Source organism: Squalius cephalus (genome assembly GCF_949319135.1).
Source record: "Squalius cephalus genome assembly, chromosome: 11".
NCBI lineage: Eukaryota > Metazoa > Chordata > Actinopteri > Cypriniformes > Leuciscidae > Squalius > Squalius cephalus.
The window spans coordinates 15,480,137-15,495,366 of NC_137132.1; the positions used below are offsets into that span (position 1 = coordinate 15,480,137).

At 40.7% G+C, this 15,230-nt stretch overlaps 1 protein-coding gene across 1 annotated transcript in view; it reads right to left on the reverse strand.

Annotated features, from left to right (window-relative positions):
* Positions 1-760: 760 nt before the first annotated feature.
* The window catches only part of sik2b (salt-inducible kinase 2b), a 38,611-nt gene continuing 24,141 nt past the window's right edge, over positions 761-15,230 (reverse strand). Inside the window, exons 8-15 of the mRNA XM_079885090.1 lie at positions 15,075-15,227; positions 14,810-14,968; positions 10,572-10,803; positions 9,774-10,058; positions 8,229-8,389; positions 4,823-4,933; positions 3,429-3,520; positions 761-3,350 (exon numbers count right to left, since the gene is read on the reverse strand). Coding sequence (XP_079741216.1) covers positions 2,795-3,350; positions 3,429-3,520; positions 4,823-4,933; positions 8,229-8,389; positions 9,774-10,058; positions 10,572-10,803; positions 14,810-14,968; positions 15,075-15,227 — 1,749 coding nt within the window. The 3' untranslated portion in view covers positions 761-2,794. The remainder of the gene's footprint in view (positions 3,351-3,428; positions 3,521-4,822; positions 4,934-8,228; positions 8,390-9,773; positions 10,059-10,571; positions 10,804-14,809; positions 14,969-15,074; positions 15,228-15,230) is intronic.

Genomic DNA, 15,230 nt, shown 5'->3' on the forward strand with positions numbered 1-15,230 from the left:
GAGTTTACATCTCGCAATTCTGACTTTATTTCTCAGAATTGCGAGATATAAAGTCAGAATTGCCTGAAATAAAGTCGCAATTGCGTGTTATAAAGTCATAATTGCGAGGTATAAAGTCATAATTGCGTGTTATAAAGTCAGAATTCTGACTTTTTTCTCGCAATTGCGACTTTATATCACGCAATTCTGACTTTATAACACGCAATTGCGAGTTTATATCTCGCAATTCTGACATCTTTTCTCAGAATTGTGGCTCAGAATTGTTTTTTACCACAGAATAGTTTATATCTCACAATTCTGACTTTATAACACGCAATTGCGACGTTATATCGTGCAAGTCTGACTTTATATCTCTCAATTGCGACTTTATTTCTCAGAATTGCGACTTTATATCTCGTGAGATTTGTGAGATAAAAAGTCGCAATTATTATTATTTATTTATTTATTATTCAGTGGCGGAAACAAGCTTCCATACATATCTGTGACTGCGACTCTGCAAGTGCAAGTTACCGAATCGTGAAAATCTGCTAAACACACACGCGTCTGTGCAGTATGACGCGAAAAGTCCAATGGTTCCGTTCACACAGCAGGACTTCGTTGAAATCCAGTTGTGAGTTCGGATAGCCTAATGCGGTTGTCACTCCGATAAATAACGAGCTATGTGTGAATTGTATTCTGCTGTTGTGTAAACGAACAGCCCCTCAGAATGTGATTTGTGATAGTGAAAATCCCACCAGGAAATAAAGACACAAAACACTAGTTCAATAAACCTTTTTTAATCTTAACAGCACATTAGCTTATGTGTGGTCAACAACCATGTTGAAGGTAAATGTAGAATAGTAGGCTAGAATGTCCAAGGAATGGTGTTCGCCAGCAGGTGTGATTATGATATGGCAACACATTCACTAATCTGCTCTTTCTGAACTATTCATAAGAAATATTGCTATTAATACTTTTCAACGGCATATACTGATTGACAAAAAGAAAAGGAAAAAGCACATTTACGAAGCAGTCCAAGAAGCTCCAAACTCCACATGGTGGGGTTATACAGGAACATTTCTGAGGGGACTTTGGTTTTGTACCTTTGTAAAACCTGGGTCTACATATGTCCTGTAACAATACAAACAGAATCAAACTGAAAAACAAAGTTATTAAAGAATAATTCACCCAAAAAAGAAAATCTGTCATTTTTTTTCCAAACTCATTGGGCCACTTTCATGATAGTTATATGTCCTTTTTGACGCTTGTGAAGTGTTTCACGGAAGAAAGTCAGCCATTCAAGTTTGTGAGTAGAGAGTAAATGCAGACAGAATGTTCATTTTAGGTGAACTATCCCTTTAAGATCTTAACTTAAAAGAACGAAGAAAAAGGCACACGGAACACTATCACATTAAATACAAAATCTGTTGCATTTTGAAAGCACTTCCAAAGTTTCTAACCCCTATGTTACACAAAACAATCGCTAAGTCGCGCTCTCTCGGAATCCTTCTTTGAGAGAGCGCCGGCTCGCGGAGAGAAAGTTATTGGAAAGAGATGAATTTGTCTCTTATTTGACAAAACTAGCAGAGCAGATTCATCTTACCAATCTGCCGTCTCCTCAGCTACATTAACTTTAGCTTCCATGACAAAGTGCTCCAGTATATTATCTGCCTTAATGCGTGTTCTGTTAAAAGCCCCGAACCTTGCGATCAATTTGCGTCATGATCGTTCTCTGTAGAGGATCTGATATCTGGGTTTAGTCACAGACTGTCATTTCAAGTAGAACAGATTTACTAAGTGCTGCTAACAAAAACAATCTTTGTTTTGTCTGTCGTAAATGCAATGAATTGGCCGAACAATCCAGTGTCTTGTGAATAAACGTGAATGCTGATGTATTCTTTAGTGTAAAGGGGTAAATACCACCAAAATAATAATTGAAATCTCTAAATCATTCAAATGCATGCCGACATCGCCCATGGAGGTGATAATGTCACCTGACATACAAGAGTCATGACTCATCCCTTCACAGTACACCAATTTGAGTGCAGATTCTGAAGAACTGCAATATTAGCAAACAAAATAACACTGTTGTGGTTTGAGGAGAACAGTTTGTTATTTTCAGGGCCTTTAGGATGAGCGAGAGGAGGAAATCCAGTGAAAAAAAAGAATCGAAAATCACAGCTTCATCCACAAGTATCTGTGGATTTGGACTTGAGCCGTTTAGAAGTTGAGAAACATCCGGTGGTAGCAGTTTTGGGTGATGCAGTTCCTACTTATGGCTTCATTTTTTTTTTTTTTTTTTTTCTCAGTTCTAAATGAATCAGTATATTGCTTCAATATTGCCATGTGTTTTAAACTAACATTGCACTTATCGAGTGTGCACGACTAGTCTTTCGTAATCAAAGTCAGACGCTTCGATTGACTTTGTTCAGTACAAAACGTGTCAATATTTAGTTGTGCTGTCGATCAGGCTCTGTATTGCAGATCTAGGCTGTCTTTGTGCTACATATGGCGCGTAGCGAGCAGCTCCTATCCTGCGGTCAGCTTGGAGGCGACGAGGTGAGCCCCCGACGCAACTGGCCCGAACGCCACGCCATCCGGCACTCTATTGTGAGAGAGCAGCAGGTGGGACCACTGGAGAACGAGGAGGGAGGTAGGGAGGAGTTTCGTAAAGTATAAAGATCACAGCTCACGTTCGCAACAACCTAAACGTCGAACGTACAAAACTCGATCCGTCCCTGTGACGTCATCTCATCCGTCAATTCATCCGTAGTGAGTCAGATATCAAGGTAATACTGGTTATTCGAGTCTCAGCCTAGTTCACCAGTACGAAACCATGCTGGGGGTCCACGGTCTCCATCATTTCGCTGTCCAGAAATGGGTCGGCCAATGCCAACCCTTCGTACCCAGCCGCGCCGCCCTCCGCGGGTTGAGGCGGCTGCCCGGGATCAAGCGGATAGTCGTATTGCTCCGGGTACAGTGCTTCTCCTGAGAGGGAGTGGCTTGGATCGCAGGCCGAGTAGGTGTAGTTGAGGGGCTCGTGCTGTTGCGGCTGCAGCTGAGCGGAGAAGCTTTGTGGTAGAGGCTGCATCTGAGAGTAATGTCCCAGGTAGGGTTCATACGCTAGGGCTTCTGGGTTGGGCTCCATTAGGTGGCCAAGTGGCTGTGCATGTGCAAACGGAGGTGAGGTCTGGGGGTTCTGCGGCTGCTGATGTGCTGCTGCGATCAAACCCTGTGGCTGAGGTGGGGCTCCGGAGTCCTGGTGGCCCATGGTTGCACAGGGAGCGTAAGGGTCCTCCACAATATGCATCTGGTTAAAGTATGTCTGCATTTGAGTTTGTTTATGAAGATATAGACGTTTTTGTTGCAGCCTGCGTATCAGAACAGAAGGGGTTTAATAGACGGATCACTTGTTTGACATCAAGAAAGACCGCAGTAAAGGGTAGTACCTGTGTTCCTGCAGCTGCTGCTCCAGACTGCGAGGAGTTTCTTTGCAGAACATCTGACAACTGCTGGGGCTGTTGGCCATCAGTGTGGCTTTCTGTACAGAGATGCACAACATCAAGGATTGTGAAATGCAGAGCTCTAGCAATCTTTCAGCACTGCCATGAAAATCTTGAGAAATACTGCAGTGAACCTTTGGCCTTTTATCACTTTAATTGATAGAAATAGCAGAAAGAGGACAGGAAATGGAAAGAACAGGGAGCTAAGCACCAACAGCAGAGAAGTATTAAATAATATATTTCAACATCAAACGTCAAGGCTTACTGCAAAACTTAGTGGCCAAAGGTATTGTGTGGCTGCTAGCATGTTTTTATGTGGTTGCAAGCATGTTGGAATATATTTGCTAGGGGTGGGAATCTTTTGGTACCTCACGGTTAGATTCAAATCGATTTTTAATCAAATTTCGATATGTGCATAGATTTGATTGTTATTTACTGTTTTGTTTTGCTTTTCTTATTTGACTGCGGTAGACAGTTTAATAGGTCTAGAAGGAAAAAAAATCCAACTGAATTTAGTTTTTCTTCCCATTTTAGTCAATCCAATATAAAACAAATGCCCTTTAAGCGGACTACAATCATTAGTCATCTGTAATAAAGCAAAGCAGGCAATTTTATTTTATTTCTTTATATTAAAAATAGAAACAAAGATGCGCATTACAAACACGTTTTCCTGGTACAGTAGCATAGGTTACTACATAGGTTAAATTGATTCATATAAAAGTGATTCAGTCAAAAGCAGTGAGTTTCTTTTTAAATTAACATTAATGAAACGGATGGCAACAGTTTATGAGGCTGCTGTCCCTTTAAGAATGAATGCACGGATCTAATATACTGTTAAACATCCGATTTTCTCCCATTTGTTTTCGTTCGCGTAGGAAAAATAGACTCTGTTAACAGTGAATACTCCACAGTCCACACGATTTGCATTTTGACAATTGTGTGTAGCTGTGAAAGAGAACTGAACGAGTCCTTGTTCGCGGCTTATTGTGATTAACGTCAATAACTTTAAGTAATTTTAAGTAGTACTGCGAAGTCAAAGAAGTGTAACACAATTTGTGAATCGATGAAAATCGATTTTTTAAATATATGAATCGATTTTTTCCCGCACCCCAAATATTTCCTATGGTATTCTGGATGGTTGCTAGCATCTTGCTATGTTGTTCATCCAGATAAGACTGTCTGAGCAGTAGTAATACTTATGCTTGTCTTAACCTATCATTACTAAGCAACTATTGTAGACCATGAAGCCTCAGAAATGTGCTTTGTAAGTGTACACACATCTTAGATGGACTATAATGATCATTAGCTGAATGACGTTGGCAGAAATAAAGGTGCGTCACCTGTATTCTGTGAGAGAGGTACTGCGGCTCCAGACTCTGTCTCCTTGACAACAGTGCGGGGTGTGTTCCACCTGAGCATAGAGCCATGTCATGCTGGTGACCTCTTTCCTCCTGCACAAACCATACATACACACAGAAAACATGTCAGCGGTGCGCTAGGTGGCCACATTGGCGGCTGTGCACTCAAATGCATAAATTCATTACTTGGTTATGAAAAGGCTGAATAGCTGTCCAGTGACCCAGAGGGAAAAACATGCCTGTCTGCTCCAGTAGCTGATCCTACTCACAATGCCACATGCTTCTAATGGAAGATCATTTTTCACTGTTCTTTTTTCTACTATATTAGCTCACTAAAATGAACATGATTTAGAGCAGATTTTTTCTTGGACTTCATCTAGACACTGGCGCCTGCCCTGTGCGGTACCCCTACTAGTTATTCCCATAAGTGTTTATTCATTGATTCATACTAAATCTCTGTCTTCGGCTTGCATGGAGCAATGGGCACCAGCTACCAGCCTGTTACTCGACAATGGCCGCATTCAGCGGGCTTACCGGATGGACAGTAAACAACTGACAATTGGCTGCTTCTTCTCCAGTCATTACATAAGCGGGCTGTCTGTGTGTCAGTAGGGAGGTTAGAAGGGTAGAAGAGTTCAAGTAAGGGCGTTCTGGAACTTTTCAACAAAAGTAACTCGCAGTGCTTCTCGGAGTAATACATTTCACAATAATGTCTTAGAACCCTGGTTCACCTCAACCTGGGAATGTTGCAATTATTGCACCAGCATCCCAGCATTAAGGCCTTCTCCCTGTTCACAAATTTTACTGAGCAAAGTTTCAAGCTACAGTATTGTGTGCAGGTCAAGCGTTCTAACGCAACACTCATAGTTCAACTATTTCAACTGTGACCTATTTGCCACCGGTGGAATGCAGACAATGATTACTAAGGGTCTCTTCGTGAAAACAACATGGGAAAAAAAATATTATGTGAAAATAACTATACACACACACAGCCCTGCCGCTGTTTGGATTTAAATAGGCAAATGCTTAAGAGTCTATGATTGGATCATTATAGCAGTGATTTTTACGTTTCTAGCTTGTTTGGCAACAGTTCTTCTCTAACCCTAATTGATAAAGTGTGTAGCTTTTCATTTCTTAAGCAACCATGTAGGAAGACAGATCATGGCAATATTTCAAGGATGACAATGTCAAGATTCATCAGGCTCAAATTGGGAAAGAATGGTTGGGAGGCAGCATGAAGAATCATTTTCACACATGAACTGATGCACCTCTGAGTCCAGACCTTGAATTCATTGAAAGACTTAGGGATGTGTTGGAGTAGACTTTACAGATTGCTTGACTCTAGCATTTTCAGTACAAGACCTTGACCAAAAATGTATGCACCTCTTGATGGAAATAAATGTTGTGATGTTATTTCTATTCTATTCTTGTCAAGATCTTGTACTGACAATGCAAGTGTACCAGTGTATCTTTTTTCTAAACAATACTAGAGGAGTATAAGATGTATAAATCAAATATACATGTAGAATTGTTTATTATTTAAATTTACATTTATGCGTTTGGCAGACACTTTTATCCAAAGCCACTTCAAGCATTTCAAGGTACACATTTACATTCTTTTCAGTTATTGCTTTCCCTGGGAATCGAACCCATGACCTTGGTGTTGCAAGCGCCAATGCTCTACTGTTTGCCATACACATTTTGCCATAAGTTTTGTCCAGTTTTGAAAACAGAATGAAACCGTAATATCATCTAATTTGGTAACTGTTTAAAAAAATATTAATAACACAAGTTACTGTTAATTTTGATAGCCTTATTTTTTTTGTTGTTGCAATTTTCTGCAGACCCCAGTTTGAAAACTTCTGCATTGGTCCTTCAGAATTGTAATGCCCGGTTCAGACTACAGGATTTTAGCCTGATTTTGGCACGATACATTTGACGTAGGGTGTTCTTAACAACAATGGGCGTCAGGACACAAGAATCCATCGTTTTATCTCGTATAGTGGACGACAACTTTTTCCGGACTTCCAAGACGGGTTCCGTCACATCTGTGACATTGACCAACAGGAGCACAAAAGCTCTTCTGTACACAGCTTTCAAACATGCCGACACAAAAGAGAGACGACAGTATGGGTGTAATGGAGGAAAGATTTGTAGAGCTATGGCAGCACTCCTGTCTTTATGGCCCTGTTTAAACCTTATATTAAAGGTCCCCTGAAATCAAAATGTAAGTTTTTCAGATTTTAGTATGAATAGGTTAGCCTCAAGGTTATGAATAAGCTGGTGTGATCCAAAACAATTAAAAAAATTGCATTTAGAAGAAATAAGCAATCAAATTTTACAGTCTCTCACTTCCGCTAAAATGGATCACAGATTTTTTTGACATCACCACGGACTTCAGCTTGTCATCGCATGTTCTGTCCAATCAAATGCTCTCTAGAATCTAAAGCATCCCGCCTCCTACGCTATAAATACCACCTTACCAAAGCGACCGTGGCTGTACAGGTACCTGTGCGTTCGGTAGTACACGCATCAGCTGCTCGTGCTCATCACTTCTCTCAGCACAACATGTCTCAGTTCAGTGAACTGTTGGAGTTACTGGAGTAACATATACTCCGGGATATTGGTTTATTTCGAGTCGGAGGGACTGTCCGAAAGCGAGTAACTTTAGAAAACTGTGGATCAGCCCGCAAACTGTTTTGAACGATTCATTTTGATTTGGTGTACTGGTTTGACACGTTCACTAAAAAGAACGTGAACATCCGGAAAAAGAACCGGACATCACTACCGTTGACACGTCACAGAGCAATATAGGTTGGAGATGTGAGTTTGGTTGCTCAAACGCTCGAGTCCGTTTTCCAACTGTACGTTGGTTAAGAATGGAAAGGCTAGAATTTATTCACACATCTACTATTGAAGCAGAGGTGTTTCAGCAACCAGGTGAGTACTTTTATTTTTACTACTGGCTAAAAATAAAAATCGATATTTTACCTAAAGTTCTCTTAGAGTATTCCATACTGTCCTCTTCGTGCAATCTAGAAACGTGTCAACTGTCATTCTTTGTTTTTGGGGCTTTTCTGATGACAAGACATCCAGTTCAAAACACAGTGCTTCTGTAGCCATTGTTTGTTTACGCTCACAACACGTCAGTCGATAGTTCCTCAATCTCAATGACATTACACATGTTGTTAAAGACAGCAAGCAATAATTTGGTCGGGAAGCAACGTGTCTGACATGTTTTTTGTCCACAATACGATATTAGGAGTCAAAATTGCAAATCTGACACAATAATTATCGTGTAGTCTGAAACCGGCATTAGAGATACTACAAAAACTATTTTAGGCTAGCTCAAATCTGTGCTTTCTAGTAGCTCCCCTGGTGGACTGACCTGTAGTGCAGGGTCCAATAAGCCATGTGGATGTGCCTGAGAGCTCAGCAGCCCCAGGGAAGGGGTTTCTCCAGAGCCCATCTGCTCATACACCTTATTTAGCTCCAGGATACCTTTGGTCCGTGCCAGATTCTGTAGGTGCTGTCTAAAGGCCACCAAGCCTACATGGAGAGAGGAGTAAGACTATGAATAATAGCACTGTTATTTCCAAATGATTTAGTGATCATCAGATGATATTCCACCCCCTGTGTCATCATGAATTCTTACATGGGAGTGTCAGAACAGAGGAAGTGACACACATTCCCTCAAGCCCACGCCACTTCTGCTTGCTCCTGTGTGGTTCTACCATGCGACCTCTATTAAAGTTGTTAATCAGTCTATTTCAGGAGAACATATGTTCAGACATGGGTGTAAATGCTTTATTCTTCGTTCAAGTGCCCATTAAAATGCTGTTTAGTGGCTCTTGACTTCTCTGCAGCTAAACGGAAGAGGGTAGATGGGTTGAAAAAAGGGACTCTCAGGTTATTTTAGGGCTTCAAGTGATTAAGGGTAATTATTCAGGCCACAGGATGAGAGAACTCAATAGGACAGAGTTGGCCTAATCTTCAAAGCGTTCTCTGATTCACTCAATGAATCATCTGACGGGTTGGGGGGGGGGGGGCATTTAGAGGAGGAAAACAAGAGAGAAACAGGGAGAGAGTGTGTGAAAAGAACAACAAGTGTGAGAGAAGACAAGGAAGAGCAGAGAAATGTTTTAATATAATGCATGTACCACAGTGGGGTTCAGATGTCTGAGACCACTTGTAAAAACTTGTGCACTTTTTTAAATTATTTTATATTTTAGTATTTTTTTATTTTAATTATTTTATGTAATAGAAATGACATCATCAGCATAACAAATTTGAGTGTCACATGATCCTTCAGAAGTCATTCTAATATGCTGATCTGATGCTCAAGAAACTTGTTATTATCAATGTTGAAAGCAGTTGTGCTGCTCAATAAATTTGTGGAGACTTTTGTGTAGATTTTTTTTCAGCATTTGTTTGAAAAAGTTTTTTTTGTAACAATATAAAATTCTTCACTGACACTTCTAATCAATTTAATGTCTTTGTTGAATAAATATATTAATTTTGTAAAAAATATATATATATTTTTGTGAACCAAATGTCCTGTGAAGTGTGCAGCCTTAGTTGCAGTGAGTCTGTGTGTATACTTCTTTTTTAATTATTTTTCTTTTTCTTTTTTTTTTTCTTTCTTTTACTTCAATTATTTCTGTCTTAATTTATTATTTTTTGCCTTGGATGAATGTCCCCTGTTACGAGGGAGGGGAGGGGAGGGGAGGGGAGGGGAGGGGAGTTGTTACTATTAGAAAATGTGAGCATTGTTTCTACAATTGTTGCCTTTTGTATTCATGTATATGTACATGCCCTGTATCACTGGTGCTCAATAAAAAAATACTTTACAAAAAAAAAATAGATATATATATATTTTTGTCCCTAAACTTTTGTGTATTTATTCTCATGGAGAGCACAGGATGCTGCTCACCTTGAGTGAGTGAGGTGTCTGACGCCCTGCGGCCCTCGCGGAAGCTGATGGGAGAGCGGTTGTGTGTCTCTCTCCTCTGGGTGCTCAGCGCTTGCATGGTGGGGTTAGCGGGACGAGCGCTGATGAAGGGCGGAGTCAGGCGGGTGACGGGTGTGTTTGCCAGGACCACCTCGTTAAGAGAGGGCGCATCCTCCAGCAGACTGAAGTCACTGTGCACAGAGCCCATGTCATACTCTGTGTCCACGCTACCCAGAGAGGGGTTATGACCCATGCTGAACAGTTTACCTGGGTAAAGAGAATGAGATGACACTCATTTATAATCTTAAAGTCCCCCTGTGGTGAAAATCAAACTTTTAATGTTGTTTATATGTCTATGTGGTGTTTTAATATGCTTTAAGACAAACCATGTGCAAATTCATAAGTCAACACCATTGCTGAGTATTTTCTCCTTAAAACTGCAGTGAACCAAAGACAGTCTCAAAAACGCGGTCTGAAATCGCTGGGGTTTCTGACGTCACAAACTACCTTGTAGCCAATCACGTCAACGAGTGGATCTCTGAGCTGGTGTGAGTGAGTGGAGGCGGGGCTAATTTACATATTCATAGAACCGCGTTTACTAAATGAGGCAAGGGTGTAGTTACATTCGAGTTTTAAGGGATACAATTATTGACTACAGGGGGACAGTTTTGAAATAGTAGATTATTGTGAATTCATTGTCATTTTTATTCAAATTGATTGATTGACAATGGAGTGGGGTTTGAACCTACAACTATGTGGTTACCCCTAAGCCACACCCACCTCCACTGGTCACAATTCCTGGCTGGTTGGTGACCTCAGACAGCGTGTGTCTGCGCTGACCAAAGCGGGCCGTCTGATAGGCGTTGAAGACATGGGTATGATCATCCTCAGTGTCCAGCTCCTCTGTCTCGATGCCCTCGTCTATAGACATCTCCATCATGTTGCTGGGAGACGAGGCGCTGGATTTGCGAACGGCCACGGGGGGCAAGGGGTCCAGCATGCAGCCGTTGACCTGGAAAACAATGTAAAGATCTCTAAATAAAATGTGGTGAGTATTTGAATGATGCTACTGTGCTTGAGGAAATTCCCACAGCCATGTTGCAACATCTAACGCCTGGTACACATTGTACGATTTTGGGCTGGCCCAGCTGAAAGATGACCAATCATGGTGATTTCTGCGATCGTGGCTCCTAAACGGTTGTCCTACATCGTACAGTGACGATGTTGCGACCAAAGATTGCCTGCGATCATTTTCTGACACTGTCAGAAATGTAGCATTATCATCTCACAGTGTGTTTGCAGCAGCGACCTACGTCTACTGACTAGCCAATAAAAATGCAACATGAAATGGTGTATTGATCACGGCGCTGAAACTTAAAACTACTTGCATCAAGCTTCATTTGCAAAATTGACATGGCCAAGTTGTTCTCTTTTCCCTAGCCATGACCGTGTCCTTATTCTCCTCTTTCGCTTCCTCCTCTTTTTTCACCGAACATAAAAGCAATTGCCAAAGTGCAATTCATCTGGCTCAATTTGTTTACCACAGGTGTACGCTGATGATGTTTTATTCTTCTATACTAACTTGTGTCATGGCCTACAATTCAATAGGTGTCATCATTGTACAGTCTACATACATGTCGTACCCAAGTTTATTACATCCATGTCATATAATGTGAAATCACACAGTCTGTAGCAGGCATTATGGAAAGCCTTCCCTGAAGATTTGATATTGCAATTGGCAGGTTCATTTTTTTTTAATGAAATATAAAAATAATTTATGAAATATATTAAGCCACATTGTGAGTCATAAAGTTGTTTCTTTATTACTCTGAAGTGAAAGTGTAGTATATTAAACACTAAACCGACTTGAGCTGAATAATGACACTATTATCTTGCTATAGCTGTTTTACAGCAGAATTTGAATCTCATATTTGATTAAATTTGCATTATTAGTTATTTTATATCCCTGTTTATTACTGTAAAGCTGCTTTGAAACCATTTTTATTGTATCAAGCGCTATAAAAATAAATGTGACTTGATTAGTATATATGCAATTTATATATTTTCTTTCAAATATTTGGGAGATGACAACTTTTCAGGATGTTTCTTTCTATTACTTTGCATGAACTCTCACTTACACTGGTGTTGTAGATAAGACATTTCACCCACATGCCTCGCAGCACTGTATTTCCCGTAAACTAGTTCTAATCTCCCATCAGCCCTAACAAGTCACCCACAGTCCTGAGGCACATTTCCACTCAGTCAGCACCATGCACATGTACTTTTACGTGCTGTACGATGACAGGCAGAACTTGATGAACACATTCCCTACTGATTTGGGGACTGAGCGAGAGTAAACAAAAGCTCTGCAGTCTCTCCCTTTTTGCCTCTTTTTATTGCTCCCTCTCTTTCACTCCAGCATTTCGTTCAAACGAATGAGTGAGCTGAAGAGGAGGGGGTGGAAGTCTGGAATGCAGGGACAGGAAGTGTGTTTTGGCTGAGAGGGCCGTCAGAGCCTCATGCAGACAGAGTACACTGAGAGAGACATGCCATCAAACACACACACTCAACCAACATGGATCATCTGGATGAGTTGAGTTTCCTGCAGCATGCTGGGCCAGGAATGCTGTTATCCCAACACACGGTTAAAGAACAGCCACAGATCCTCTCTTTATTCTTTTGCATTTCAGCCCATCGTTGTGCCTGGCCCCTCTGCTATTCACACACAAACAGTGTGATCATTCGGACTCTGAACAAATTATGTAATCCCAGCCGTCCCCTCCTCACCAGTGCTTGTGTTGTACTCTCTGAGATCAAGCTTCAGATTTGATGATCTCGTACAGGAGAGAGTGCCACAATTCCCCCTCTGATCTTTAAGGGGTCGTGTGTAATTTTTTCAATGCTAAAATATTGAATTCTATCTCATGTGGAGAAAGTGGAGACTACTATAAATAAGCCATTTGTAGGTTGATTTCTCCAAAAAGTGTTAACACAATCGCTGTTTTATCTCTAGTAGTAAGTTTGGGTGGGGGCTATCTGCTTGTTCAGCCAATGGCACACAGGAACATGTTTAAGGAAACCTGTGTGGAACGATTCATTATTTTATGCAATTATGTTTTGTAATCTTTCAACACAATGTTGAAAAACGACTTCTGTTTTTTGCTGATGTCACAAAAAGTTCTCCCATCCATCCTCCAATCATATGGAGTCACAAAGATTTGTTTTTAGTAATTAGTTTTAGTTTATTAGTTTATATTAGTTTTAGTTTATTTAGTTTTAAGTTATTTTGTTACTTTAAGTTAAACTAAATGAACATGAGAATTTTTGCCTTGGAAATAAGTTTGTTTTTTATGTTTTATTGTATTTTATTGCAGGTAACATTCTTGTTTCAAGTAATTCATTTTTTTTATGGTTTTAGTCAATGATATTAAAACATAAAAAACAAACTTATTTCCAAGGCAAAAATTCTCATGTTCATTTAGTTTAACTTAAAGTAACAAAATAACTTAAAACTAAATAAACTAAAACTAATAAATAAAAAGGAATAAAAACTATAAAATAAAAACAAAAACACAACAAAATTACTAAAACTAAATTTAAACAAACACAATGTTAAAGAGAGGAATTAGCTAATGCAATGTTCAGTATGAAAGCCATGAACGCTCAATTACTCCACATTTCCGAAGATGGTAAAATACCGAAACGCACAAAGCCAGACAGTCTGTGGAGTGAAAGAGAGAGAGAAGAAAGAGTGGAATGACTAAGCCGGAGCGAATGGACAGCTGTCACGTCCAATGTGTGTCAATGCCAGAGACGTCTACAGTCTGACCCGCTTATGTAAGCCAAACAGCTGTGGACGGCCTCAAGGGGAAACACTCACAGTGTACGTCTCACCTCACCATCAGATACATAAAGACAAAAATGACTAAGGCCACTAAAAACCTTCAAGGTAAACAGCTTTTCCCTCATCGACACAAAACGTAATAAAAACAGTGCACGAGCGAGTGAAAGAAGAGTCTTTGAGAGAGCAAATTACTCTTCCTCAAAGAGACAGATAAAAATGAAGATAGCTAACTAGGTCTCGAGTGAGTGAAGTAGATACGAGTGGCAGAGCTGGCCCGCTCCTGTGCTGTTATTCCTGTTCTGTATGCCAAGCTGGCAGCCGATCTGGCCGTCTGTCAGGATGGTTCTGAACAAAAGGCTCCTCGGGGAGCGGGCGTGATGAGAAGGCCTGAGCAAACAGCCAGGCCCACTGCCTGACCTTGGAAGGACTAACGTTGCTTAACAGCAATGTAGGGAAGGAGTGTAAGAGCACTCAGCGTGCAGCAGTCAGATTCAACTCTGTAACAACAGCTGTTTGTATCAGCGTCTCAACAGCCCTGCACATCAATGTAGAAAGAATGTCTCAGAAGAATGGGTTTATGGGAGATTTTGTTAAAATGCATATATAGTAGACATAGAGATCTATCTAGATCTATCTATCTTAAAATATACCCTGAATCATAATCACACCGTGTTCTCACCTGATGGAGTTTGGGTTCCTTGCCACTGTCACCTCTGGTTTGCTTAGTTGGGGACACTTAGTATTCAACAATGTTATTGATCTTATTATTCTGACTGTATTGACGCTGCTGTATGAGAAGTGAACAGAGCTGTACGATGGCATTACTGTTTTCTGCAGAACTGCTTTGTAGATGAAATTAACTAATTTAATAATTGATGATCTTTACAATGGAACTGAATCAACACTGAACTGACTTCAGGTGAACAACAGCCGAAATACATTATTTTCCTGTTGTCACTGTAAAGCTGCTTTGAAATAATCTGTATTATATAAAGTTCTATATAAATAAAGGTGACTATATCTACCTCTAGCTACCTACCTACCCATTTTAAACATTTGCTACGCTTAAGTGAAAACTCTAGTTTTCATAGAAGAATCAATGCCTAAACAAGCAACAGAGAGAAACACAAGCTTCTTCCCCTATAATTGAACATCTAATCCATTTCTCACTCACTTTGGGAGTCCCAACCTCCTCCTCCATGAGGCTGTGCTCAGTAGCACAGGTGGAATGTGGGAATGTGAAGGAGTCCGCAGAAGCTTGAGGAATAGCTGGCGATCGCAGGAGACGCATGTTCTGAGGCAGGAGGCTCACCTGAGGAGCAGCGCTGCTCGGCTGAGGTGCAGAGAAAAAGATCCGGACACAGTCAACAGCTTGGCCAACATCATACTTGCACTGCTGTTAACATTTTAATTTCTAGAGGCAATTTGAAGAGTTTTACCTTGACGACGGTCTGCTCTGCAATCGTACTGGGACGCCTCTGGCGGGCGTCGAGTCGGGGCTCAACTGGGAAACTGCAGCGGTGGGCCTTTAGCCTCTCAACCAGCAAGTAGTAGATAGCAGCAAAATGATTGTAACTCTTATTCTGAAGAGACTG